Raw genomic sequence first — 26047 nt, 5'->3', positions numbered from 1 at the left:
ACATGTTTCTACGAGCATGTGTTATATGGGACTGGGAAATCAGAGGCTCCTACCTCAGGAGCAGATGACCAGAAACCCAAAGGGTCAGACTTTTTTTTGCTTTGAGAGGATAAGCCTACACTCAAGCTGTGAAAAGTGCTGAGCTATGCGGGCCTCCTGAAGGGGCCGTGTGAGGCATAGTGTATGTAAGAGCTTCCTAGTGTGCGGCAGCAATGTACTTGCTACAACAACCCCATGCCCCCCTTTAAGGTGAATGGTGTATTGTCTATTCAGGGGTGGTAAGCAAAGAGGAGTTTGCTCTTCAGTGCTCAGGGATTCTGAGCCCTTCACCACCCCTGTGCATCTGTGCAGGAGCCATGCACACCCAAGCCCTAAAGTTTGATAAGATGCATAAAAATTATTCCTTCTATGCACTGTAAAACCATATACTAGTTACTGTTGGCATCCAAGGCTGCAGGGGTGGGCATCCTGTGAGAGGAACTGTGTGGCCTCTCTGGGTTTTATTCAATGCTTGCTGGTGATGAAGAAGGTGAGTTGACAATCTTGTCTATTTCTCTTCGGCCAGGAGGGTGCTGCTTGTCACATGGAACTGCCAAAAAAGATTATTATAAAATGCGGTTGTGCAAGTCAAATGGTTCCAGAGCTGTAACGGGCTTAGTCCCTGTACATAACAGAGCATTAGAAAGATGAGTGGTTTTAATCCCCAGTGCTTTGAACCACAAAAAAGGTGGAATGGTGTTTTCTCAGGAGAAGTCACTAGAGAAGAAAAATCAGGGCATAAAATATACTGTGGCAGATACATTTGCAGCTATTTAAAAATAAAGTATGTATGTATTACTGTGTTTTGTTAAGTGCTGCTGTACAGCCTAATCAGCTGTGGACAAGACATGCATCCTGACAAGCTGTTGAACACCGTTGGTGTTTGTGAGAAGAAACATAACTAATGAACAAAGTTGGAGGTAGCTGAGCTGTGTGCAAATTGATATTGCACTCTTGAGCTGTTTCCCATTTGCTATTCTATTTGTCAAAAGGGCAAAGCAAACACTTTCTATGGAGACGGAGGGCTCCTTGGCAATGAAAGGAGGTGCACAGTCATTGCATAAAATAGGAAGGGGCTGATACAGGGATGACGTGGTAGGGACACACCACTCTGTGTGAGCTTCCTGTGGTAGAGGGGTAAGGCATGGTTGGGTCCAGATGAATCCTCTCACCATTAATCAGCATTGTGGAAGGCAGTGTAAGTGCCCATGGAGGTTATTCCAGCCACTATACTGGAATAACCTCTATGAAGGAGCTCTGAAGCCGCTTCACAGCTTGTGCAGGAGGGTTCCTAACCAGGCTGGGTGCATTCACCCCAAAGGCAGTTTTCAAAGTGTATGTAACAAGTGAGAATTCTTGGGAGACTGATCTTATCATCCCATTAAAGTTATTAGCAAAACTCCCTATTAACTCGATGTGTTGAATTAGGCCCTCTCTGTTTTATTTTTTTGTTTGTTTTTAAGCTCTAAATTCCATGATTCTATCACTGTCTAAAAGGACATATATAGTATTGCCAGCACCAAATATTAAAAAATCATGACTCAGGCCCCCCCAAATCATGATATCTTTTAAAAATATATTGGGGTTTTTTGCCTTCTGGTTTTGAGTCTCCAGGATGTATGTACTTGGGTCATGTTTTTAAGCTTATATTCCACAGTCATGAGGGCTAGAAACTTTAAAAACCGAAACAAAAAACTGACTCTCACTTAATGAAAGGTCTTCAAGAGCCAGAGCTTTAAGAAAAACATTAAATATCATGTGACTTGGGGCAAAATTGTGACAGCTGGCAACACTGTGAAATTCTTACCTGTTAAAGTTTAAATCAGAAGGAACCTCAGAATTTTAATTTACTGTTTTTTGCTTGTTTTTTTAACATTTCTTGAATAGTAATGTTTTGTTTTTTCTTTATCGTTAGTTAACCTTCCAGGCTCTCCTGCATTAACACAAAGGGTATTTATGGACACAACAGTTGAGAGGAATGTTTAAATAGAAAAGAAAAAAAGTTAATTAAAAATGATAAAATTAAATACTCCATTCAGATTGGGATTTAAAAATTAAAAAAAAATCATGCTGAAACTATTTAATGAACCATAAGTTCCAATTTCATTAACCTTGCTGTAGTTCAAAAAAGTGAACAGAAACAATTAGGCCTCTTTCTCTTAACCCAGCATTGCCCTTTATTGCTAGCTACAAAAAACAATTCCATATTTTTGTAGCTAGTAACAAAAGACAAGTTTGTACAAAGAGGCAGGTATGTACAGCAATTATCCAGGACTCTTTAGCTCTTGGTCCTTCACCTTAATTGGAACAGGGGCACTCCCTATTGACTCCAGTCATTTTCTACAAAGGAGACACCATTAATACAACTATGGTGCCTTGAAACAAGTGTCTTAATCTCTACATCTCAGTATTCCCAACACTCATGTCTTGATTTGACTCCCTCTCGCATCTGATTCTCTGCACAATAAGTCATCGGTGTAATGAGATGAACCTGGCATGTTAAATATTTTATTAATATTTGGACAGTTTCTTCCTAAAAGGAGTATGTCCAAAGAATGTATGTTAATGTTTTTATTTGGGTTTAAATAAGCACACATCAAAAATGTCTTGTGTTCTGGGCATCCTTTTCTTTAGTAAAAAATAACTTGTCCACATTATCTGCAGCACAAGTTAGGATTGGTCAGACCTATTTTGTGAAGTTTTTGGGGAGAGGTTTGCTGAGTAGAACCCTGCTGTATTCTGTACATAAGTTAACATCTGTTGCTGTGCTCTTGCAGTCAACACACTTCTAGTTCTAAATTGAACTCTTCCTAGTGAATCACAATGCTTAATTTTAGAGGGAGGAGTCTATTGACTTATTGCCCTAAATAACCCGACTGAAATGCCACTCACAGATTTCAAGTTATAGAACATTTCTTCAGTGACAGAAGGAAAATACATTTGTAGTATGCTGCTGAATTGGCCTGCCTAGTCAATGTACAGTGAAATTCCTGAGTTGCAGAAATGGGAATAGAAGGGAAATAGTATAAATCAAATCTTTAAAGGTTTCTATTTGAATAAAATAGCCCATCTGAGTATAATGAAGAATAGCACACAAGACCTTGGGGTTTTTCATTTGTGTCATTCGTGCTTAGAACTCCAAAGGGCAGAGAGACAGAACAGCTGTGATCTCTAAGGAGATGAGGTTGCAGTTTGCTATTTACTATATTCCATACTGTGATTCTTGAGTTGACTCTGAGGAGGTAGTTAAATGAGGTTTTGAAGAGCCAGGGGAAGTATATTGATGGTAGGAGGAGGCCTATAAAAGCTTTTCCCTTAGTTGCTCAGTGTCAGCGGTCACACTGATTAAGCCAGTAAGCAACTAACTTTAAGTTATATGTAAATTAGAAATAAATTTAATCATGAGGCTTTGTAAAGGAGAATACAATGTATGTTACCAGATTAATCTTTATTGCAGGCCACTTTTTCTCCCCCCCAGCTCCAGAGAGAGTCTCTTCCAGAAGCAACCCCTAAGCTTAACCAGGGACTTTCTGTAAAATCCTTAATTAATATTGTAATGTATTTTTGGATGCCTGGAAGGGGTAAATCCTTATTCTCTTCTTGGCATTCTTATAGGCAGACCTGTAACTTTCTGTAAGTAAACATTGTAGCCTGAGAGTAGCTAGAGGAATGCATGAAAACAGGCAGTCTGTATTTTCTGTTGGCAATTGAAAGTTGTGCCACCCCCACAGGCCTTTGCCTGGGGTTTTTGGTGGTTTTTTTTTAATCCATTTATGCCTCAATTCCCTCTATGATCTCAATTTAGAGAACAGAAATTACCCCTGGATTTCTTTTTTTGGCATGTTATACTTATTTTTTTTGTGGTGGAACAGTTTATATACACAAAAGTGCAGGAGCATACCAGGATAGTTAAGAAATACGCCCAGATTTCCTATTCCTGGAAATTAAAAGCAACATTCTCTTACACAAGAGCTCCAAGAAGAGAAACAATATCTAGCTTTTCAACGTCAAATACCTTGCTGAGGCTGCATCCTAGTTGCTGTTGTGGAACTGAAAAATAATGGGAAATGATTTGGGGGAGGGAGGGGGAAGAAGCAAGCCGGCAAGCCAGTGGGTCGTCATTAGGGTGCAGACTCATGCAGAGTGATTTCATAAATGTCTTTTGGTTTTACTGCCAGCAATAAAACTAAAGATTTATTCACCAATTGAGGCATACAATTTCAGGGATGAATGAAAGGCATAATTGTATCATTTAATGAGAGATGAAGCCACAGCTTTGCTGTATTAACCATTGACTTAGTGGAGATGGAATCTTGAGAACTTTCTAATTGAAAGTAACAACTTGAGTATTTTGATATGTTTTCTTGAATTATTATGCTATTCACATTCATGTCAGTGTATTAATCACTAACCCTAGTATTCTGCAATATTATTTTTTTGAATGTTTGACTATTGTATTTTTATTAAGATATTTTAGATTTTGTATCCCCAAACAACCTTTGCCACTTTACAACTCTTTTTATGTTCTTTAAGATACAATTTCCTGGAATAATTAGATATCCTGATGTGATGTTGTGACCTCTTTGCTCAATAGATGAGCTTACAAGGACCAAGCCTTAGGGGGGAAATAATGATTGAGGAAAGATTAAGGATTATTGAATGATACTAGTGTGAAATCTGCCTCTCCAGTTGGCATCCCCTTGTCTTAACCACTTTAACTAAAGGTCAAACAAAATTGGACAGGAAGCTACATAGGCACACAGTTTAAAGGTTCACATTTAGTAGGTCATGAGTTTTTTTGCTGGCTCTTTGAGTGGGTCACTTAATAGAGTTTTCAGTGTGATACTTATTTGTTGCTTATTTAACATAGTCTTTTAAGTGAGGATTGCACCATATGAAACATCGGTTAAGAAACTGGCCTTGCCCCAAAAAGCTTACAGTCTAATAGAGCATACTTGGTCTGAGAATATTTAGGTTTCGAAATGCTCCACAAAAGTTGATTAATGCTCACAGCCTTTCTGTGTGTAAGGTGTGTTTTTATTGGTAGGGAAAGAGCTGAAAGGATTTGCCTCAGGTCTTACAGCAAGTGGCAGAAATAAAACTAACCCTCATGACTCCTGGTCCTCTTTTCTATCCACTCGTGCGACTACCCTTCTCTTGGATTGGCTGCTTGACCCTAGCAAGATGTGCTGGCAAAAACAGGTGCAAGGTGACCTTTAGGATTAAATCCCAAAGGAAGACCCCAATCCTGCAATTCACTGCATCTTCTGCCAGAGTGCAGCGAATTACAGGCTTGTGACCTAACACATCTATGAAGTCAGTGGGAGTTTTGACTGAGTCAGGACCTCAGATTCAGCTCCTAATGTCCCTCAGAGTGAGCATTTGCTCCCTACTAGTATTAAATTGCTTGCAAATGAGTTTAGTGCTTCAAGGTTTTTTGTTTAGCAATATATAGAGATATCACTAAACTGGCTTATTGACGTACCCCTGAGAAATAACTATAATTTGTTTTTAAAATGTTGTTAGTACAGAAATTAGAGTTAATTGTTTTAAATGTTAATATCTTTTTAATCATTTACTACCTTTCTATGCTTGGGAAGCTGTTTAAAAAATAATGTTTTGTGAAAGTGGTGACTCTCCCGCTCCCCTCCGCCCAACCAGTCGTTTAATACCTTGGCTACCTTTTAACCAGAGTATTCCATGATAAAAGATCTTTGTTCTTTCAGTTCCCTTATCTTTTATTTCATGGATTATTTACTAGCTTAGTACTTCTACTGAACTACCTTCACAGCTCAGTTGGTAGTACTGTTAGGTCATGAGTTCAAGTCCTACAGGAAGATTTGAGTATTAAGAGATTTTGGGCTATTAGACATGTTGCTCTTCAAATGAGGCATTACATGGAGGGAGTCTCCTCCAATGTTTGGTGGTTGTCCTGGTGGAAATAAAAGGTCAGATCGTACCTTCCAAAAATGGGCGGAGACACTAATAATACTCTTTAGATGTGGCCTCTTGGTTCCAGTCATGGATTTGCTGAACAATAGCAATCCTATTGTATGCTCTCAATAAATGGCTTCTGATATCTGACGCTGTATGTTTTGTAGAGCAAATAGCTGCTGTTTACTTGGCCTACATAATCGCTGCACTGCTATGATCAGACTCCCTGCTATTTTAAAAGAAGTCTCTGTTATCTTGGGTATGAAAAGTGTTGCAGGAAAGTGAACTTTTTCTAACACTGGAAAAAATGTGCTGCATGATCAATAGGACTCATGTGGCTCTGAAGGCCTGATGTACCAGCACACCTCAAATGAACCTCAGAATGCAAATGAACAACATGTATTGCACCATGTGGACGTTCAATTATATTTCCTGTTTAAAGTGTTAAATTTCTTATTTTAAAAATGAAGGAATCATTTTTATTGTTTTGTATTTGTCTGCAGTGTTATCCTCCTTGGGTCAAATTGTTTAAAGGTATTTAGTTGGCTAAAGAAGCAGATAAATGCCTACGTATTTTTGGAAATTCCAGTATGCACCTATCTGGATCTATAGGTGTCTAGATAACTTTCAATAATCTGGCCCCTAGGTGCTGAACATCTCATTTGGCCAATGCTCTGGAGAGCTAATCCCAGTTTAGAATTAGAATCTGAGCGTTTGCAAGCTGTGACCAGTTACCTGAACCCAGGCTATTCTTGAACAACACTATGCTAGTAACTGGTTCTGTACTTACTAATGAACACAACACTAAATTTCAATCATATTAACAAATATAGCCAAGAATTTTTACCCTTTCAGATATTGCTATGTTAGTAGCTGTTTTCCATATATAGTTTAGCTGAAATTTTGTCTGTATTGTGGTTAGTTCAGTCTTTTCCAGCCCCTCGTTTACTACTGGATTAACATACACTCACTATTACCTGCTGTTACGTTTCCATTGGGAAGATTTTATACTTTTTTATTTTTATTTTCAGGATCCAACCAATCTGGACAAATTTAATGTGTCCAACTTCTTCCATGTTAAAAACAACTTAAAGGTGACAGACCCAGGTAAGGCTGAACTAAAGCTTGGCTGAAGAAACTCTAATCTTAATATGCAAACCCGGATAATAATTTGTGGAATGTTGAGTGATTTTTCTAAAAGAAAACGCTGGATGGTGGGATTATGAAATGTTATGCAATGGTGCCTAGAGGCCCCAGCTGAGATTGGGACCAGTAGTTCTAAATATTGTATAAACACACAGTAAGAGACAGTCCCCACTGTGTTTCTCCCTAAATAGACCGGAGGTCCCCAAACTGTGGGGCATGCTCCCCTGGGGTTGGGGGGGGGTGGCTGAGGCCTGGGCCAACCCCCCTGGGGAACAGGGAGGGAGTGGCACCCAGCTCCACTCCTGGCCCTGACTTCTGGCCCCACACCTGAGGCTCAAACTGTGGCTCTGTTCACCCCCCCCCCCGCCCCGAACCATAACTCAGCAAAAATTAGGCATGCTAGGGCAGAACTCGGGTGTGACTTATGTCACTTGAAAAAAATACTTCTGTACTATGACAGCATGTATCTTGGGAATTATGAGCCATAGATCTGTTTCATTCCTGAGAGGACAAAGGGAAGACATTTTTGGCACTATGTATCCAAAAATAGTGTCTGTCTTTAGTATTCCGTACAAGTGGTTTAAATTGATTTATAAGAGTTTAGGTAGCTTCCAGTTGTTCTGAAGAGTCTTTCAGTGGTAAAGGATATAAAGTCAAGCCCTTGTATAGTACATGGCCAGTAAAGTATTCCTCTCACCATACTTGGATATCACTTTTTTCATATGGTGTCTTACTAATCACTCATTCATCATAATCACTTCTAGAAGAGCAAAAATATGTGGCAGTTTCCATGAAAAAGATTTCTTCTTCTATAGAGAAACAAGAAGGGTGAGGTAATATCTTTTATTGGAGCAACTTCTATTGGTGAGAGAGATGTATGGCCCTGTTAAGTTGAAGGGGAACAAAATGATTTTGAGATATAGAGCTTGCTTTTTAACTGAAAATGTGGCTTAATACTGTCTTATAGATGAAGAGAAAGCAAAGTTGGATCCATCTTACTATCTGAAAAATACAAATTTAGAGACCCGAGAGACTTTACTGGAGCTGTATAAAGAATTCAAAGGAGATGATATTCTAGCAGCTACAATGAAGGCCCCAGAAAAGAGAAAAGTGGATAAGCTGAATGCAGTAAGTTGGTTTATAGGTCGACACTGATTACATTTCTGAAGAATAGTAAAAGGCATTTTTCAGTATAGTAACCATATCGCCACCTGAACAGACGTGGCTATTTTCTGATGAATGGGAACTTACCGTACATCAGAGGCAATGAGAGTGGCGTAGCTAAAATATACTGCAATTCTTTAGAAATGCAGTGATGTGTGTATGTCAATGGATTTGTTTTTGTAAGATATTTGTAAACGAGCCTAAAATATTTTTGAAATTTGGTGCAATGAGAGGTAGAGCTCTTTAAATTTAGGATGTGATTACCATGGTGTGAGTTAGGTGATAAAGATTTTTCCTTCCATCTTGTAATTTCTTGCTTTGAATTAATTTATCATTGGCAGAAGGAACACATCTTAAGGGCAATGCAAGTGAATCATTCCTGGTGTTGGCATATATATAAATCACCAGAAGCAGCTTCAACGTTTCCTCTTCACAGTATTTTTAATGGACTATTGTAAAAGGTGCCCTTATCAGGGGCATATTACTATGTGTTCGTGGTTGTCAAGAAATAATCCGTCTGCATATTGAATCCAAGATTGCTGAGTGTTATCCTCTCCCTAAACAGTCACTGTGCTTAGATTACCCTTGTATGAACATCAGTTAGCAGGAGTGTGCCACATGATTTAAAAACAAAACAGAGGCAATTTAGACTGTTTATGAGCCTAGATATATCAGAAGCTGCAAGGCTTAGATTTGGCTTGTCTTGTTTGTTCCTATTCAGGCAATTATACAGTTAAAAGAAATTGTATTTAGAGAAAAAGATGAAATGAGATGGAACTTGAACTGTCCACATGTAATAAGGACCAGGTCGGCAGCTGATGTAATTGGCAAAGCTCCACTGGCTTCTGTGGGAGGCAGTAAAACCTATTGGGCAGAGCACACAGAAACCTGGATTCTATACCCCGCACTGCCGCTGATTTCACTGGGTCATCTTGGGCATGTTGCTTCGTTTCCCTGCCTCTGTTTTCCCCTTCATAAAATGAGGATGATATTATTTACCTCAATAAAATGCTTTGAGATTTCCAGATGTGTGTGTATAAATATATAAACAAGCTAGATGTTATTACTTATTTGGTCTTGTATTTGTGTTTTTAACTCCACTTAAGATCCATGAGTGGGATTCCATTTTTTTCAGAAAAGAAAATTGTGAACGAGGCTATAGATATTAGAAGCCATGTGACAGTGTCCACTCAAGTGCCACTCTGTGTTCCCAAAGTCCCTCCATATGTTTAGTAGGCTTTAATTTCACTTAACAAGGATGTTTTACAGAAGTCTTGCCAGCAGTGCTCCCTTCATATCTCCAGCTGTGGATATAAAAATAATTTGTAATAATAAAACCCTTGCCTGATAATGTGGAAGCAGTAAGTCCCTTGAGCTCAGTGTCTGGAAAGACTTAAGTAGAAATTCATCAGAGCAAATGTTATAGGTGACAGATGGAGAAATACCACCGCATTGTGCTTCTCTTTCGTTTTATAAGAACTGGAGCGGAAAATCTACTTTAAATAGGAAATATAGAAGACATTTGCATGCTTCTAGTAATTAAGTGGTAATATTTTAAGTAAGGAATTATAGAATTTAACCTTGATTCTTTTTATCATGGCCAATATTACACAAGCTAAAAATGAAAGTCAATATGAAATTTTATTGCAACAGTATCAGACATGCTTAAAACTGCAGCAGTTGTGCACCTGCAGAAGAGGAACCAAGAAAGCCGATGTATGTTTTCCAAAGCATTATTAAACCCTGCTGTCCCTTCTGGGGGTGGAGAATGTAAGCTCTGCCATGTAGTATAGCAACCAGCCAGGTCTTGTTATTTATTTTAGCAACTGTTAGTTAGGAAAAGAATTCCCACTTTAAATTTACAGAAAAAAAAATCTGTTTTTAAGGGTACCTTTTTAAACAAAATCAAGAGACCTACAACAAAAGGACACTTCTAGTTTTGCAACCAGTTTTTAGTGTTGTTTAAAAATGCGTTTAATGTAGAGTGACACTGTTTATCTTAAATCCCTCATTCTACTCTTTTTGTGACGGTGCTTCCTTCTGAGGTGAAAGATTAAATGTTATTTGCTGATTATATTGGCAATGCAGCAGAATTAGTGAATTGTGATCAGAATGGCTATTTGTGTGATTTGTGCTATGTTTGGCATGTGCTTCTCAAGACTTGTAACCCCTGATTAAAACACTTTTAATTTCCCACTTCTTCCCCCTCCCCTCTGGCTCTTAGTTGCGGAAACCCGTATGTGTTTGGTACAGAAGCTTCCTTTCAGCCCTCTCTAAAAAATGGGTCAGGGGACTGGTTATGGGATAATAGCTCCTTTCACTTCTGGTAATGACCAAAAGTTGTAACCATATGCTGACTATTTAATGATCTATATGAAATTTGTTGACAGGTGTCAGTCCAATTCTAAGAGACCACGTGTCCACATCACCAAATCTGGTGCTCCTGTTGGCAGTCTCAGGAGAGAGGATTATGAGAGTCATGGGGGCTAAACCACACTCTCACTCATCTGATAAATGAGATGAACAAGTTTAGCTCTCTACAACTGAAAAAGTCAATGTGAAATAGGAAACCTACGAGAAACACAGCATAACAGATGTATTGTAAAATCATGCTGTAGTAGTTAGAGTGGCTTCATTTGCTTTTTACCAAAGAAGTCTTGATTAAAAAATATTAATGCATATCTCCTTGCTTTGACAGCTTCAATTTACAACTGTATTTTTCAGAAGCTGTTGAAGACTGAATACTCACGCCTGAAACTTTTTATTTTTAAGTACAGATGTTTTGCCTGATTTGAAAAAATACACAGCATATTGTGTTGGCAAATATTTGGGCAGTTCATGCAGTGCTTCTGGTGAATACTTTGACATGCTAACATATTTTGGAAACCCCATCCTTCCTCTGGAATGAGGAAGGGGATTGTTAATTGAAATAGCCAATATATGTATTGTTCAACAGGATAGCTTCTTTTTCAAGATCTTTAGAGCCCAGCTTTGTAATACTACAAGGACATTGGGAATGTGGCAGATACTTTAGGAAACATTCCTCTGGTAACATTTTTTAAAAATGTTAATTATATGACAATCTTCACCATAGTGTATCTGAATGCTTGGTGGGAATGAGAAGCTAAAACTGACGGCTAATTCATTCTGCTAGGGCACTTGGAAAAGTGTTGATATTAAACCCATTGGAGACATATGGGTAAAATATTGACTCCGTTGAAGACAATAGAAGAAATCATCCATTTTATCCATGAGGCCAGGAATTTACCCTATGTGTAGATGAACTTCTGATCTCCTTTTAACAGTTAATAGAACTGGAGTTGCTTTGACAATAGCTGACTAATTGCTTCCATTATTCCATACAGCCATATTATTTATTTATGTATGTATTTATTACTATTACTACTGCTATTATATAGGTAGTTTTATTATTTGAATGTGTGTGTATGTACACCAAAATTAATTAGATGGATTTGAGGGAAGAGTGCAGAGATGATGTTATAATGCTACATCTCTTTCCTCCAGTTTTTGTAGTGTTAACTCTGAATTTTTAATCTTTTGTACAGGCTCACTATTCTACAGGGACAGTAAGTGCTTCCTTCACATCCACTGCCATGGCCCCAGAAACAACACATGAAGCAGGTACTGTTGATACCTATCACTAACAAAGTGTATTGTAATCAGATATACTGGTATAAAGTGTGCTGTCCTGTAGACATACTTTTGAGAGGACTGCAAGAATGCATTATTGACTAGTCAGTATCTGATATCTTAGAATAATATTGTCTATGCAGCTATAGCTCTGGTTTCTTCTTTGAGTGCTTGCTCATGTCGATTTCATTCTAGGTGTATGCATGCCCACATGCACAGTCGTCAGAGATTTTTGCCTTAGCGGTATCCACAGGGTCGGTTGTGGCGCCCTCTTGAGTGTGGGGCTCATGCACTGGTATATCAGGCACCGCTGTCCTTTGGCCTCTCAGCTCCTTCTTACTGCTCCTGACAGTTGGTTGAAGCAGCTTTTCTTGCATTGCAAGAGCGTTCGCTGTTCTTAACAGCTATTGTTATCTCCTTTGTATATATAGTTCTTAGGTACTTAGTTAGCCCTTAGTTTAAATGTTAGAGTCCCAGCTGGGACTTTGCCCTGCTCCAGGGCATTCCCCTTTCCCCAGGCTTCAAACCATGGTCATTATGCAACAGGCTGATGCCTATTAGTGGCCCCCATGACAGTTGTTTAAAGTGCTTTGGGGAGTCTTATAGAAAGGACAGGGGCAGGATCTGTAAGAACTTTTGCCCTAGAATCGAGAAGCAGCGGGATATCCACTTGAGGGCCCTCCTCATGGAGGCTGTGCTTCGTCCTGCATCGGCCCTCCTGTTTGGACTCCACTCCTAGCACACCGGTATCGGTGCGGAGTTCACTGCCAATGCCTAAGAAGCAGCATAAGAAGAAGGGCTCCCCAGCACCAGAGAGGAAGAGGGCTTTGATCAAAGGACGTGTCAGGCCACATGCCTGCCCTGGAACTTCACGGGGGTACTGGTATGCTCGGACCCCCTAGCCCAGCCAGGGATCTGCCTTTGACTCTTGGGAGCAGCAGGGCACCCCGGCTCCTCCTAGGGCCTTCGTTGCTTGAAGCGGCCTCGGTGGTTAAAGACCCAGTAAGCCAGCTGCCACTGCACCAAGCACTGGACTCAGCTAAGGCCCACCGTCCAGGGCAGTCCAGTCTTGGGACCGCCCCATAGGGCAGTGGAGTGTCCTTGGACCACAGGCATAAATCCCCATCACCACTGCCAAGGCCCTATTCCCACAACGTCGGTCTCTGGCCAGAAGACCCAGGTCCCCGATGCCACGCTCTCTCTCCTCACCCTCTTCTCACCGGTCACCAATGAGGATCATTTGGCAGACTTGGGCTTCTACTGCTCCGCCCTGGTCACCAGGGAGGCAAATGGTCCGAGTCAGAGCAGGAGTTCAGCCCCTTACCAAGAAAGGGTGAATCACCACTAACCCACAAGACTAGCATGGCATCTGCTGCAGCGGCGTGGCAGCAGGGACAGTGGCCTGCTCAATGGCTGTTCTGGAATTTTTGGGGCATGCTGATGATACCAGTCCCGTACTCCCACCATTCCTCCCTGGCTGCCTCGGACAAACCACCTCCGGCACTGGAGTCAGAGCAGGGTGTGGAATCCAATGCAGGGACAGCACAGCAGGCTCCTATGCCTAAGGAGCCATCCCTAGAGAGGGCAGGGGAACCTGCCCCTCCCCCTGCGGTGCAGTTCTCGTTGTCTCCGGAGGAAGTGGTGGTGGGCCCCTCTCAAATTGGCAGTCCCACCCATACTTTAAGGAGCACCACGCCCTCCTTAAAAGGGTGGCTACCAATTTAAACCTGGAGATTGAGGAGTTGGTGAAAGAGTCAGATGAACTTTTTAATGTCGTATCCTCCACCGCCCCGGCCCAGATCACGCTGCCTGTCCACCCAGGGGTTCTTATGATCGCAAAAATCACTGTGGCAGACCCTCTCTGCCATTCTGCCCACTTCTAAGACGACGGAAAAGTAGTAGTATGTCCCTGCAAAGGGATTTGAATAGCTAAATACACACCCTCCAGCTGGGTCATTGGTCGTATGCACTGTTAATGAGAGGGATGGGTGAGTGGCATGGTGAAAAACAGACACCAAGAGACTGAACTTGTTTAGCAGAAAGATTTATTCTACAGCCAGCCTGTAATTTCAGGTGTCTGACCACCAGGCCCTATTAGTCAGGTACCATTTTAATCTGTGGGACTCCCTTAGTAAATTCAAGGAGGCTCTTCCACAGGACCAAGCCCAGGAGTTCGCCTGTTCAGTGGGGAAAGGCAGAGCGATGGCAAAAGGTGCCCTGGGATGCTACGGACTTGGCGGCCAGGGTTGTCTCCGCTGCAGTGGTAATGAGGCGCAGCTCTTGGTTACAGTCCTCTGAGTTATCCCAGGATATGCAGACCACTCTACAGGACCTCGTGTTTGAAGGAGTAGGGCTCTTCTCCGAGCTCACAGACACAAGGCTGCACGGCCTTAAAGACTCCTGTGCCACCCTCCACTCCCTGGGCCTTCATATTCTTCAGCAGGCTAGGAAGCTGTTCCGTCATCGTCCTCCACCACCTCCATCCCTGGCTAAGCACCTATAGGAAAAAGGACAGAGGCAAGAGGTTTAAACAATGATACCCTTTGTCTTCCCATTTGTCTGCTCAGCTGAACCATTTTAGGAACCAAGGAAGCCAGAAACAGGGATTTTGAGGATGCGCTCGAGGACGGTGCCCCAGTCACATCCCAGGATCCAGCTTCCTACTCTATTCTCAACCTTCCGGTTGGCCTGGTTGCGGCTGACTTCGAACCTTTGGGTGCTTGACATATCTTTGGGCTACACTCTGCAGTTCTTGATTGACCCTCCCTCCCACCCCCCTTCCCTGTTCCTCTTCAGGGACCTGTCTCACAAGCAACTCCTTGCCCAGGAGGTAGACAGCCTTGAGCAGTAGAGGTCCCATGGGAGATGAGGGGGAAAGGATTCTACTCCCGTTATTTCCTAATCTTGAAAGCAAAAGGGGGCCTTAGACCCATCTTGGACCTGCAATGCCTTAACAAGCATCTCAAATGTTGAAGTTCTGCATGGTTTCCCTGGCTTCCATCATCTCATCCCTGGATCCAGGAGACTGGTATACGACCCTTGACTTGAAGGACACACACTTCCATATCTCCATTTTTCTCCGGACACAAATGATTCCTCCATTTTGTGTCGGGTCGGTGCCATTTCCAATTCACAGTGCCGCCCTTTGGAGACTCGTAACCCCCAACAGTGTTCACAAAGTGCATAGCACTCAGAGGGTGCCACGGCTGACCCTATGGGAACCCTGAGGCAAAAATCTCCAATGACTGTTGAAATGGGCTCGCACACACCTAGAATGGAATGGACATGAGCAACACCTCTTGAAGAACAACAGTTACAAAAAGGTAGATAACTTTTTTCCAGTGAGTTCATTCTAAAATAATGTAGCAATTGTGAATTTAGTTTTAGCTCTGAATGGCAAGTATGTAGATATTGAACTAAAATTAATGAGGTATTTCATATGCCTATGGACCACAAAATGGAATGCACATGTATGCAAGTTAGCAATGAAACTTGATCTCCTCTCATGTAAAATGTTTACTGTCTTTTAGCTTAAAAACCTCTTGGTATTGGTTAAAATTATATCTTAAAAAATTGAATAGCAGTAAGTCAAAAGCTGCCAGACAGCACACACAGTTATATTTCTTGCCAAAGATGCATTTTAAACAGTAATTCTTTCCTTTCGTCCTCGAGCTTAAACAAAAATGCATTGAATGTTTTAATTTCAGTGTTGATTAACTGACTTGGCAATTAGTGTTTCAAATGCAAGGTAGAGCTCTTACTCTTGGGACTAAAGATTTCGGACTATCAGGTACACTTAGTGAAAGCCTGAAGCCAGTAGTCTAACTGCATATTTACCAAAGTAATTTTCTTTACTTAGCTTGAAATCCCTGCTTTTATTTTTCTATGCTTTGGAGACAGATTTTGAGTATCTAGAAATATTGATAGAAATGGAGTTTCTTTGACACAAATGAAATAAGTCTCTTGGAGTGAGCCTTTGGTTTGACTTTCCAGTAGTGACATGGTTCCATCAGTTCAGGTCCTCATATGTCAACAATTTGTGGTTGGCTGATGACTACCTGCATGGTTTCTAAGTTTGGCAAGAAGCAATTTGGTTTCAAAATAATACCCATAATTAGTAGATATTACTGGAAAATTATAGTGTGTAATATTCAGGGTTACCTGATGCTTAAAATACAGGCCACATTGTTGGCTCTAGACAATTTGTGGCTTTCTAGAATGAAAATTGTATGACATAAGATGATTAATGTGAGATTACCATCTGATGATTTCTACATTACCATATCTCTAAGTCTATGGGGAGGATTTCATCTAATAGGAATCTAGTGATTTGTTTGCAGATAGCTTCTAAAGATTAATGAAAAAATTTCAAAAGTGCTAATTTTTACCTTTGCTTTGAGGCAGCTGCCATTGAGGAGGACGTTGTGCGATACCAGTATGTGAAGAAAAAAGGTTATGTACGACTGCACACTAATAAAGGAGACCTGAACTTGGAGTTGCACTGTGATATGGTACAGTATGCCACCTAGATTTAATCCTGTAATGTAACTCTAGATTATGAATAGAACAAGGGTTGGAGGTCAGAATAGTGAAACAATGCAAGCAGTATCTATTCAGTGAAGTTCTTATCTTTTAAAATGAGAAATTCTAAGAGATTCTGAGACTCAAGAGGGTGAGAGAGGAAAGGAAAAGCAGTTCCTGATGGCATGAGCTGAGGAGGAGATGGCTCTTGCATCATTAGTGGCCCTGCAGAGAAACATGGGAGTAGAGATAGTCAAGGTCTTTGAAGTCAGCTAATGCAAGTCTATGGAGAAATTAGAAAATAATGAAAGTAAAATTAAAAACCAAACGGTAGAAGAGAGGTTCTCAAACTCTTTCATAGCATGGACCTCATCCTAATAGAGAAATTATCTTATGGATATCTCCCTTCCTATTTGCAGTTGAACACACCATCCCAACTTTAAGAAGGGAGGGGAATTGAGAGAGCTTGCTTATATTCTTTACTCTGCTGCTGAATTTGTATGCGTGCTTTGGGCAAGACACTTAACTTCTTTGGGCCTTAGCACTACCTGTTTGAAAAATGGTCATCATAATTATTGCCCATTTATGTAAAGCACTTTGAGATATCACATTAAAATGCCACATTAGTCCAAAGTATTGTAACGTAACATGGAAGTTGCATGGCTGAAATGATAAAACCAAGAAATACAAAAGTGAAGGTTCCAGTAGCACTGGTAACTCAGCTGTGTTATACATCCTGCCTTTATAGAAAATAGAGTTTGGAAATAGTAATATATTATGCTGTACGTTTAATCAGATAAATAGTATGTTTGTGCAAAATGGACTAGGTAACATTGCTGTGCATTTCCAAACTGTGATTTTAATTGTGCAATGTCTGCTATGTATGAATAGCTTTTCTAAAATTTCTTCTCCTTTTTAAGAGAAAAAAGGAGAGAAAAGCAAAAGGAAAAATTCCAGAGCTGTTCAGAGTGTGAATTTTATAAGCTAATAGCTGCATATCTTATGTCAAGCTTCACCAGCTGTGCTTGCAGGCTTCTTGCGAAGCAGCTATTTGGCTTGTGGAGCTTTCAAGTTTCACCGCCAGAGCTTGAGTTCTTGGAGCCAATGAGAAGAGTAAATGTGGGCCAATTTTGCCAGCCTTTTGTTAAGTAACATTTTACATCACAAATAGTCCCATTGGAATCAATAGGTCTACACTCAATATAAGGCTCTACTCCACATGAATGAGTTGGCAAAAATTAGCCTGTAGCTAGTTATGAATTCATAGTGTATATATGTGTACATGTGAACCAGGAACATTAAGAAAATGTCCTACACTACATGGTCAGTGCATAACTTTCAAATGCTTTAATGTCAATTTTAAATTAATATTTGTGTAGGACAGTAGTCCTTACAGGCCCTAACTGAGAGCTTGGCACTATGTGCTAGGCATTGCAAATATATAAGCCCCAGTTATGCAGAGACTTGCTCACGTGTTTAACTTTACACACTGTGGGAGTACCATTTAGTACCACTGTGGGAGTACCATCAGTGGGACTACTGAGAGTGTAGAGTTCCACACATTGCAGGACCATGACCATAATATGAGAGAGACTCTGCTCCAAAGAGCTTATATAATCTAAACAGGCAGGACAGACAAAGCAGAGATGGGAAAGAGAGGTGCAAAGAAGAGAGCATGACTTGCTCAAGGTCACCCAGCAGGTCAGTGACAGAATCAGGAACTGAATGTTGGTTTCCTAGACCAATGCCCTATTCAGTGGCCTGTTCTGCCAGCTTCCTTTATACCAAGTGGATGCTCTAATCCTCAATAGAGACAATACAGATTTGCCAACCCCAGGCATTCAAAATTTTGAGTCAGATTCCAAAATGTCATGTGATTCTATAAAATAACTTTGGGGTTTTGTTTACTTTCTGGTGCCTAAGTCTTTAGAGTTCACGTTTTCAGGCTTTTATTAACCTACAACCAAAATGGTAGAAATTCACTGTTTTAAAAAATGAAAGCTGAGACAACCCTATATTTGTCTGATTCCAGGACCCAGGGTTATCAGAGTCACAAAAATAGCAAGTCTCATAATAAAATTGTCAGCGTGTGACATCACTGAATATTTTCTGTGCCAAGTTTCAAAAAGTACCTTCCCGCCCCCCTTAGCTCTGTTTTTAAAAACAAACACAAACAAGATTGTCTCACTTTTCCAGAACTCCAGCAGCTGAAGGGATTATACTCAAACTTTAACTTTTTAATTTTTAGGCAGACACCAAACTTTGAAAATTTCAGCCCAAATGGTATTTTGGAAAGTTCTAAGCATGTGAAATAGGAGATTATAATGGGAAATATGTTTCAGGCTTACTCTAGAGGTTGCTTTTGGTGACCACTTTAACTTTAAAATAGTTTAGCCAGTGACTCAGAAGTTTCAGGCAGCTATTGTGGAGTCCAAAAATATGATAAATCTTCTATTTCATTGCCTAACAGGCAGTGTGTAGGGCTGGAGGTGTGGGAGATGAGAATGGAACAAATACACCAAGCTCTGTTTATCCTCCTTTCTGCCAAACAGTAGTGATGATGAGTGAGAGATGCATCACCATGATGTGAGAAGCATCACAGCGGCATGTCATGCCATGATTAATCTATGGCTCTACGTCACCCTGTTCAATGACAAAGGTGACTTTCTTGCTCCTAAACATTGAATAGCACTATGTAGTGAGATGAAAAGCAGATGATGTCAGTACAGCAACATTTAGGGGCAGAAACAGAGTGAGCAGACTGTGTTGAATCATTTATTTTGTCATGTGTTATGAAACTGATTCCTATCTAATCCATGCTGAGTGAAACCATTCCCATGTTGATCAATATGGTTCCCTGGAACACTTGAGCAACTACTATGTCTCAGTCCTCAAGAGTCTGTGTCTAGTTCCCTTTATAGCATTCCCAATATGGTGCCCATCATGTTTCTTTATTTTTCCATACATGTCCCTTTCAAGTCAGTGTTTTCTTGTATGCATATTGCAAATGTGTACTGTTATGCACAGCCAAGCCTGATCAAACACTGACCTATGACCATCTGTTTCTTTTATTTCTTTGTGTTGATTAAATCTGTGCAGATTAAGCAGCCTTTTGGCAGCAGAGAGTAACTAAGTAAAGCTATGCATGTATTAGTAAAATAGTAGTGAGCTAAATAGGAGACCAGTTACTTCTCTGAGAACATAAAGTATGTATATATTACGTACTGAAATACAAGGTAAAAACTATTTAAGATTGCAAAGTCAAACATTCAGAGGTTGGGAATTACTAAAATTAAGGTTTCCTGTGCTGCCTTAATTCATATGCATCATGATAGTCTTTAATTCTTCTTTGAGTGCTGGTCCCTGTGCATATTCCACACGTGGGGTACTCGTGAAAGCCATGCGCCCGAGTCCAGAAATTCTTCAAAACAGTGTCTGTTGGCCACACGTGCACAGTAGCTTTCCTTGTGCTCCCAACTCAGGGCATAAGGGGTGGTATAGGTTGACGCCTCTCCAGTTCCTTCTCATCGCTGCTTGGCCTGAGTTGGAATAGTGTCCACCGTCACTCTGTTGCATAACCTGCAGAAGAAAATATTTGTAAATAGTTATATATCTTAGCTTAGTAGTTAAAGCTTATAGTTAGCATAGAGTATTTCTTTCCCCACACCTGGGGAGCCTCTCCCTAGCTCTTGGGCTATGTCCAGAGTTCCGGGATTCATGGATTGTGTCTCCTGCACTTGCTTCTTCTCTATCAGTGATGAACATCAGCGGTGCCTGTATTGTTTGGGTGAGGTGCACATATCGGCAAAGTGCAATATGTGTTGCTTTTTCCCACCCAAAACTTGAGAAGCCTGTGAACTTCACCAAAAGCACCTGGTGGAAAAGACTATGAGGCCACTCTCTTATCTGGACTGGAGAGAGGCCCCTGAACCTGGACCACAATTCACTATCAGTATCCCTCCAAGCATGTGCCTTGGAGTGGAGCCTGCAACGTCTAAGCCCAAGCACTCTTCTTCTAGTGCTGCCCATGAGAGTAGAGTGGACTCATGGAAGCAAGGACAGAACTCCCTTCAATGACTGTCCGTAGGAAGTGTGTTTCCTCTCTGAGCCTGTCCAGATCAAGTGAGGGACTCTAAGGGACCAGCTTTTCTGAAGACTAGGGGTTGGGGCCCCCTGGGAGGCTGCGAGCAGGTTTCAGGGGGTCCACAGAACAGGGCCAATGTTAGACTCACTAGAGCCCAGGACAGAAAGCCCAAACCCTGTTGTGCAGAACTGAAGCCCAGGGCCTTGAGCTCTGCCACCTGGGGCTGAAGTTAAAGCTGAAGCAACTTAGCTTTGTGGGGCCCGCTGTAGCCTGGGGCCCCAGGCAATTGTCCTACTTGCAATCCCTAACGCGAACCCTGGCTTTTATACGCAGAAAACCAGTTGTGGTGGCATAGGTGGGCAATGAAGTTTTTATAGCATATTGGGGGGGACTTCAGAAAGAAAAAGGTTGAGAGCCCCTGCCCTACACCTAGGTCTGGCATCCACAGTGTCCTTCAGTGCGTGCCCCACTTAGCACAGAGGATCAAAGTTGCTATAAAATACATATTTATTATCTCTCTGTAGGTAATACCACAACACTGAAATTTAATTTTAAAATAATCCAGTGGGCTAGAGTAGAACATTTCAAGGTAAAGGCCTCTTGATGAAACAGCCCATCTGCTGTTCTCTTATCTCTGAGATCATAAGATTAGCTGATGTTAGGGTTTTTCTGACAGATGTTAAGTTTTTTACTTAGTTACTTTTGTGTCTTAAAACAATACAGTAATCCACATATACCAAAGTAGTGTGCAAGCTGCTAATCAGTAAGATTGATGGTGATGAGATTCTGCCTGGCAGCATATAAAGCTAACCAAGAAATGTTTTGTATTGATCCAAGTGCAGGAAATCAGTATTGCATTGCAATTGAAATCATCACTTATGCTGTGATGGGCTACAGAAACAGAGCGTGCAATAGGATTGGAATCCAAAATTTCCTGGCTGTGCATCTGAGATCGCTTGTCAAGATCTCTGTGAAACTTTACGTGGGTTCCAGAATGGCAGAGATGTTGTTTGATGTATAACTTACTGAACTGAAGAAAAGCAGTTAAAAAAATTTCTGGAGATAAGCTGACTTTTCCGTTGATTTTAAATGCCTTAAATGAGGAGAGATGCAGAGATGCAATACTGTTCTCTTTACAACATAAGGGCATTCCTGTTTCTTATTTTGTCACTGTTTTCCTCCCTGTCTTTTTCATTCTGATACAGTATGTTCCACTTTGTGGAGACATACTTAATCAGATGGTCACTTTTATTGGAACATGTGCCAGGGAGCTGAATTAGTCTAGGGATAGTGTATTTCCAATAAATGTTGCTTAACTGGAACATTAATTCTACTTAGTGGAGATGCATTTGGCTATTGCACAGAATTTGCTAGTGTTTAATTCTTAGCTTTGGTCTTTAAGTGTAAAAAGTTGCTAAACAAAGATAATATGAAGAAATATGAAGATGAACTGCAGTGGATTTCAGTTTTATTCTTCTGTTTTTATTTACTATAGCGTTTTATTTCATCTGAGCGTAGCTGAAGTCCAAGTATCTTAGTGCAACTTACCTGGCTGTCCTCATGGCAGTGAGTCGACTGCCGCAGCTCCCCCGTCAACTCCACTTACTCCTCCTGCCGAGGTGTAGTACGGGCATCGATTAGTGGATCAATTTATCGCGCCCAGACGAGATGTGATAAATGGATCCCCAATACATCAAACACTACCTGCCAATCCGGCGAGTAATAAAAACGTACCCTTATTGTAAAAGCGACTGTAGCTTGCAGTTTCTAAGCTTAAAAAAACAAAAACAAAAAAAATCCTGTCAGCCCTCAGGTGTAAAAGGAGTTAGAGGAAACATTTGTTGGTAGGCTGTGTTGATTTCAGAAGTAGACTGGTCCCTCAGAATGCTATGTTGGCAGATAAATCAACCTGCCCTTCTTCGTGATGGGGGAATCTAGTAATTTTCCATAGTTCTTTGATAAACTGTACTTCCCAGATGGTTTCTTCCTCCTTTTGAAGTAAGTTGGAAGCTAATGTGTAAAATGCTTTGAACTTTGTTTATGAATATAGTATCCATGATTGGGGTTGGAGGAGGAGCATGATCTTCTCAACAAATGTTAATGGCAAACTGTTCATTTAGCTGCTGTAACTTGTTCTGTGTGTCACAATAGTGTTGCTGTTGCATGTTGGTTGTGCTGCTTTGTTTTGCTCCTCCTAAATCTGGGACTGACAGGAATAGTGGAAGGGTTCTTCCTATCTCTGGGGGCCATAACTGTCCCTTGTATGGGCTCATCTCCCATTGCTTCAAAGGCATTGTCCTGCTCTCTTTTTTTTTTTTTAAAGGACGTATTTAATTCTACACTGAGGCAGAGGGAGGCACTTAGCCCAATCCTTTCCCCCCACATACACATCCTGGTGGGATGGTCTGTTTGAGCTCTGGATGTCTGTTTCGGGTCTCCTGATATGCTTTGGTTCTCAGTGGTCACCTGGTGGGATTGCAAAAGAACTTTCCGATCCTGCAGATATGCACGTGCAGTCTGGGGGAGGGATAGCTCAGTGGTTTGAGCAATGGCCTGCTAAACCCAGGGTTGTGAGTTCAATCCGTGAGAGGGCCACTTAGGGATCTGGAACAAAATCAGTACTTGGTCCTGCTAGTGAAGGCCGGGTGCTGGACTCGATGACCTTTCGGGGTCCCTTCCAGTACTGTGAGAGATGACTTTTTGCCTTCCCCAAAGCACATGGCAGGCTTGTGTTGGGTCGATCACTGTTTGTGTATTTTCTGTGCTTCAGTTTTGTGGGGCAAGTGTGCTAAGGTAGAAGGGGTTACTCAGTGATCCCCAGTCCAGAGGACAGGGCTGAGACCTGCAGTGGTAAGCATGACAAAACTGTTCCCCTTCAATATTGTGTTCTGCTTGAGGCATCCTTTGTTTGGGTCTTGAGTCCTCTGATAAGGACACGTGATTTGGGGTAACTGGCTATTTATCAGAGCCTTATGGCTTCAGTTGGAAGTGAAGGCTAAGGTAGCTTCTTCTAAGGTGGAGTCTGTATGGCCTGTGATTGGACTGCAGTGTCGCCAGGAAGAGCTGTTATGCCAAGTCTTCACTTACTGATGCTTGCTCCAATAGTTAAAGAAAGTTGTGGCTGACATTTAAACCATACCAAATGTCTCTGTCCATATCAGTAACATTTTATCAGTAACGCACAGTGGCGTAGTATCGTAGAGCTATTCAAGTCCCTAATGATCACGACTTGTGCATTCGTTTCTTTAACACAGCAAATAAAAGTTAGAACAAAAGGAAACACTGACTGTAGTAGGAACAGATTCTCTGATTCTGGAGAGCTAGTGAGTAAAATTGACAAATTAGGTTAGCAAATTAGATGCCCTGTTTACCTTAGACTCTGTTTAGATAAACTGATCAATTGCTGTTGTACTCTCAAGTGACAAGCAAACTGGGCTATGAATTGTTCTACAGATACCTACTGTAAACTGTGCTTGCTACTTCATCATTTTAGATCGTATTCCTTAATGGTAGCACTCTGAAGAATGTTTTTGAAAAATGAAATTTAGCTGTCAACTGAAATTCTGGTTTATTAAAAAAAAATGCTTTTAGCAAGTACTAAATAACTCTTTAAAATGACAAGTTTTTTGTGTCATGAGAGAATCTTAGTTCTTTTGCTGTTGTTTTTAAAGAGCTACTGTAGCTTTAAGTAATCAGATTAGGTAATTGCCTGATATAGTTTCATTACCTAAGATGCTTTTTGTTTGTTTTAATCTCCATGCATCACTGTGAGCCTGGTGAAATGCTCTACTTCAGGATGCCCTGTCTGATGCTTATCCATTGCACATGTCATCTCACCTCATTGGAACGTCACTGTTCTCTCATCATTTTAGTCAGTGTATTGACCTCAAGGCATCTGCCCACTGCATGATTGGATTGAGAAGGTTTTGGTGAGATCACCATGTAATTTATGTGAACTGGAAGCCCTGCCTCATTCCTATTTAAAAAACAAAACATAGAGCTGTCATTCTTCTCTGTCGCCATAGCCCATCTGTTTATCACGGTGCTGAATTGGAGGAGAAGGCTGGCAGAGGCTGTGGTGCTAGTGGTGAATAGATGTGTTTAAAAACCCGCCTGTCCTGTAGGACATCCCATGGTGAGTTCCACTGACTTCCTGTCAGAGACAGTACTCCCTGCAGCAGAGAGAGCATTAAGATTCAAGGACTACGCAGAGGAGCAGCTACAGTAAACATGTCTGATCTTCAGAGAGCGGTGGGGACTGTGGGAGGAAGAGCTCATTTTAGAAATTTCCCAGTCACCCCATTATATTTCTTAGAAAGAAGTGATGCAGGAGAATAGCCTTGAAGAAATACTGCGTGGACAGAAATGCCTTAACTAAATAAAACCTTCAAAAGCAAAACAGAATCTGCCTTGCATTTAAAAAAAAACAAACTGAAAAATTGCAAGCTTAGTTTGAAGTCTGAAAAATGTATTTCACCAGTTCATGCTTCTTAGTAGAGGGATTCTGGCATTGGAGTGATGAGATGAAAGCTGTTGTGTACATAATAGAATTTTAATTCACAGAACCAACTTCTCATTATTTCAAATTATTATTGCATGGACACAGAGCATTAATGAGCACATTTTGTGGTTGTGCAGTTCAATGCAGCTGCTACAGTACAGCCAGAGCTTTAAGAAGACAAAAACAAATAACTGGAGTGGTGGAATTTGCAGTAAAAGAAATTATACAGTCATGTGAATGATGGCTTGTGACTGCTTAGTGTGGAATTTCTCTTTAAGACACATGTAGATCCTGAAGGGATGGAACATTTTGAAATGATTAGCTCTTCACATAGTAAAGCCTTCTTGCTTGGAGTCATAGCAACAACTTAGAAGCCGCAGTTCCTTTCCCTTCTACTGTATCTTGGCAACAGGGGCACAGCATGTTTCTAATCTATTTCTAATTGGCTACTTAACTGTCCAATAAGAATGACTTTTAAAAAGATAGCAACCCATTTTTGTTGATGAGAAAGGAAAGCTGTAAACTGAGAAAATAGCCTGGCTTGGTTACTTATCTTTGGGTACAATAAGACAGATGAGTTTTGCCTGGTTTACATCTATGCATTTGGCAATGAGAAAAGTAAAATGTAATCAGTCAGTATTTATAAGGTATTACATTATTCAGCTAGCTCTTTTCCTGGAACTTTAGATTTTAAAAAATGGTTTCTTTTTTTCTAGTATTTTCCCCTTGCTTGTAATGTCACTGTCCATCTTTTGTCTCTGTTCCATTTTTACATGGTCTTTCTTAGGAACAACCAGTTTTTCTCATTCTGAAATCCATCCAGGCCCTGTAGGTGGTGCAATGACAGCAGTCAGTATGTGCCACTACAGCATCTAGTTTGCAGACATTTAGATAAGCTAAGACTAAATATGTTTTGAAATAAATGAAATCTTCATTTCCACATTGGACACACGTGTTCCCTGCCAGCTAGCAGGGGAAGCAATCAGGTCAGTTTCTAGGGCAGTCAG

The 26047-nt window shown here is 40.9% G+C and overlaps 1 protein-coding gene across 2 annotated transcripts in view; it reads left to right on the top strand.

Annotated features, from left to right (window-relative positions):
• The window catches only part of PPIL2 (peptidylprolyl isomerase like 2), a 120888-nt gene that overhangs the window by 44463 nt on the left and 50378 nt on the right, over nucleotides 1-26047 (top strand). For both annotated transcript variants that reach the window (XM_050924238.1, XM_050924239.1), the window contains 4 exons: nucleotides 7005-7080; nucleotides 8087-8247; nucleotides 11850-11925; nucleotides 16339-16445. In XM_050924238.1, the coding sequence (XP_050780195.1) occupies nucleotides 7005-7080; nucleotides 8087-8247; nucleotides 11850-11925; nucleotides 16339-16445 (420 nt within the window). The remainder of the gene's footprint in view (nucleotides 1-7004; nucleotides 7081-8086; nucleotides 8248-11849; nucleotides 11926-16338; nucleotides 16446-26047) is intronic.

The sequence above is a fragment of the Gopherus flavomarginatus genome, chromosome 15 (assembly GCF_025201925.1).
Source record: "Gopherus flavomarginatus isolate rGopFla2 chromosome 15, rGopFla2.mat.asm, whole genome shotgun sequence".
Lineage (NCBI taxonomy): Eukaryota > Metazoa > Chordata > Testudines > Testudinidae > Gopherus > Gopherus flavomarginatus.
This window is presented reverse-complemented; position numbering and strand designations above follow the sequence as displayed.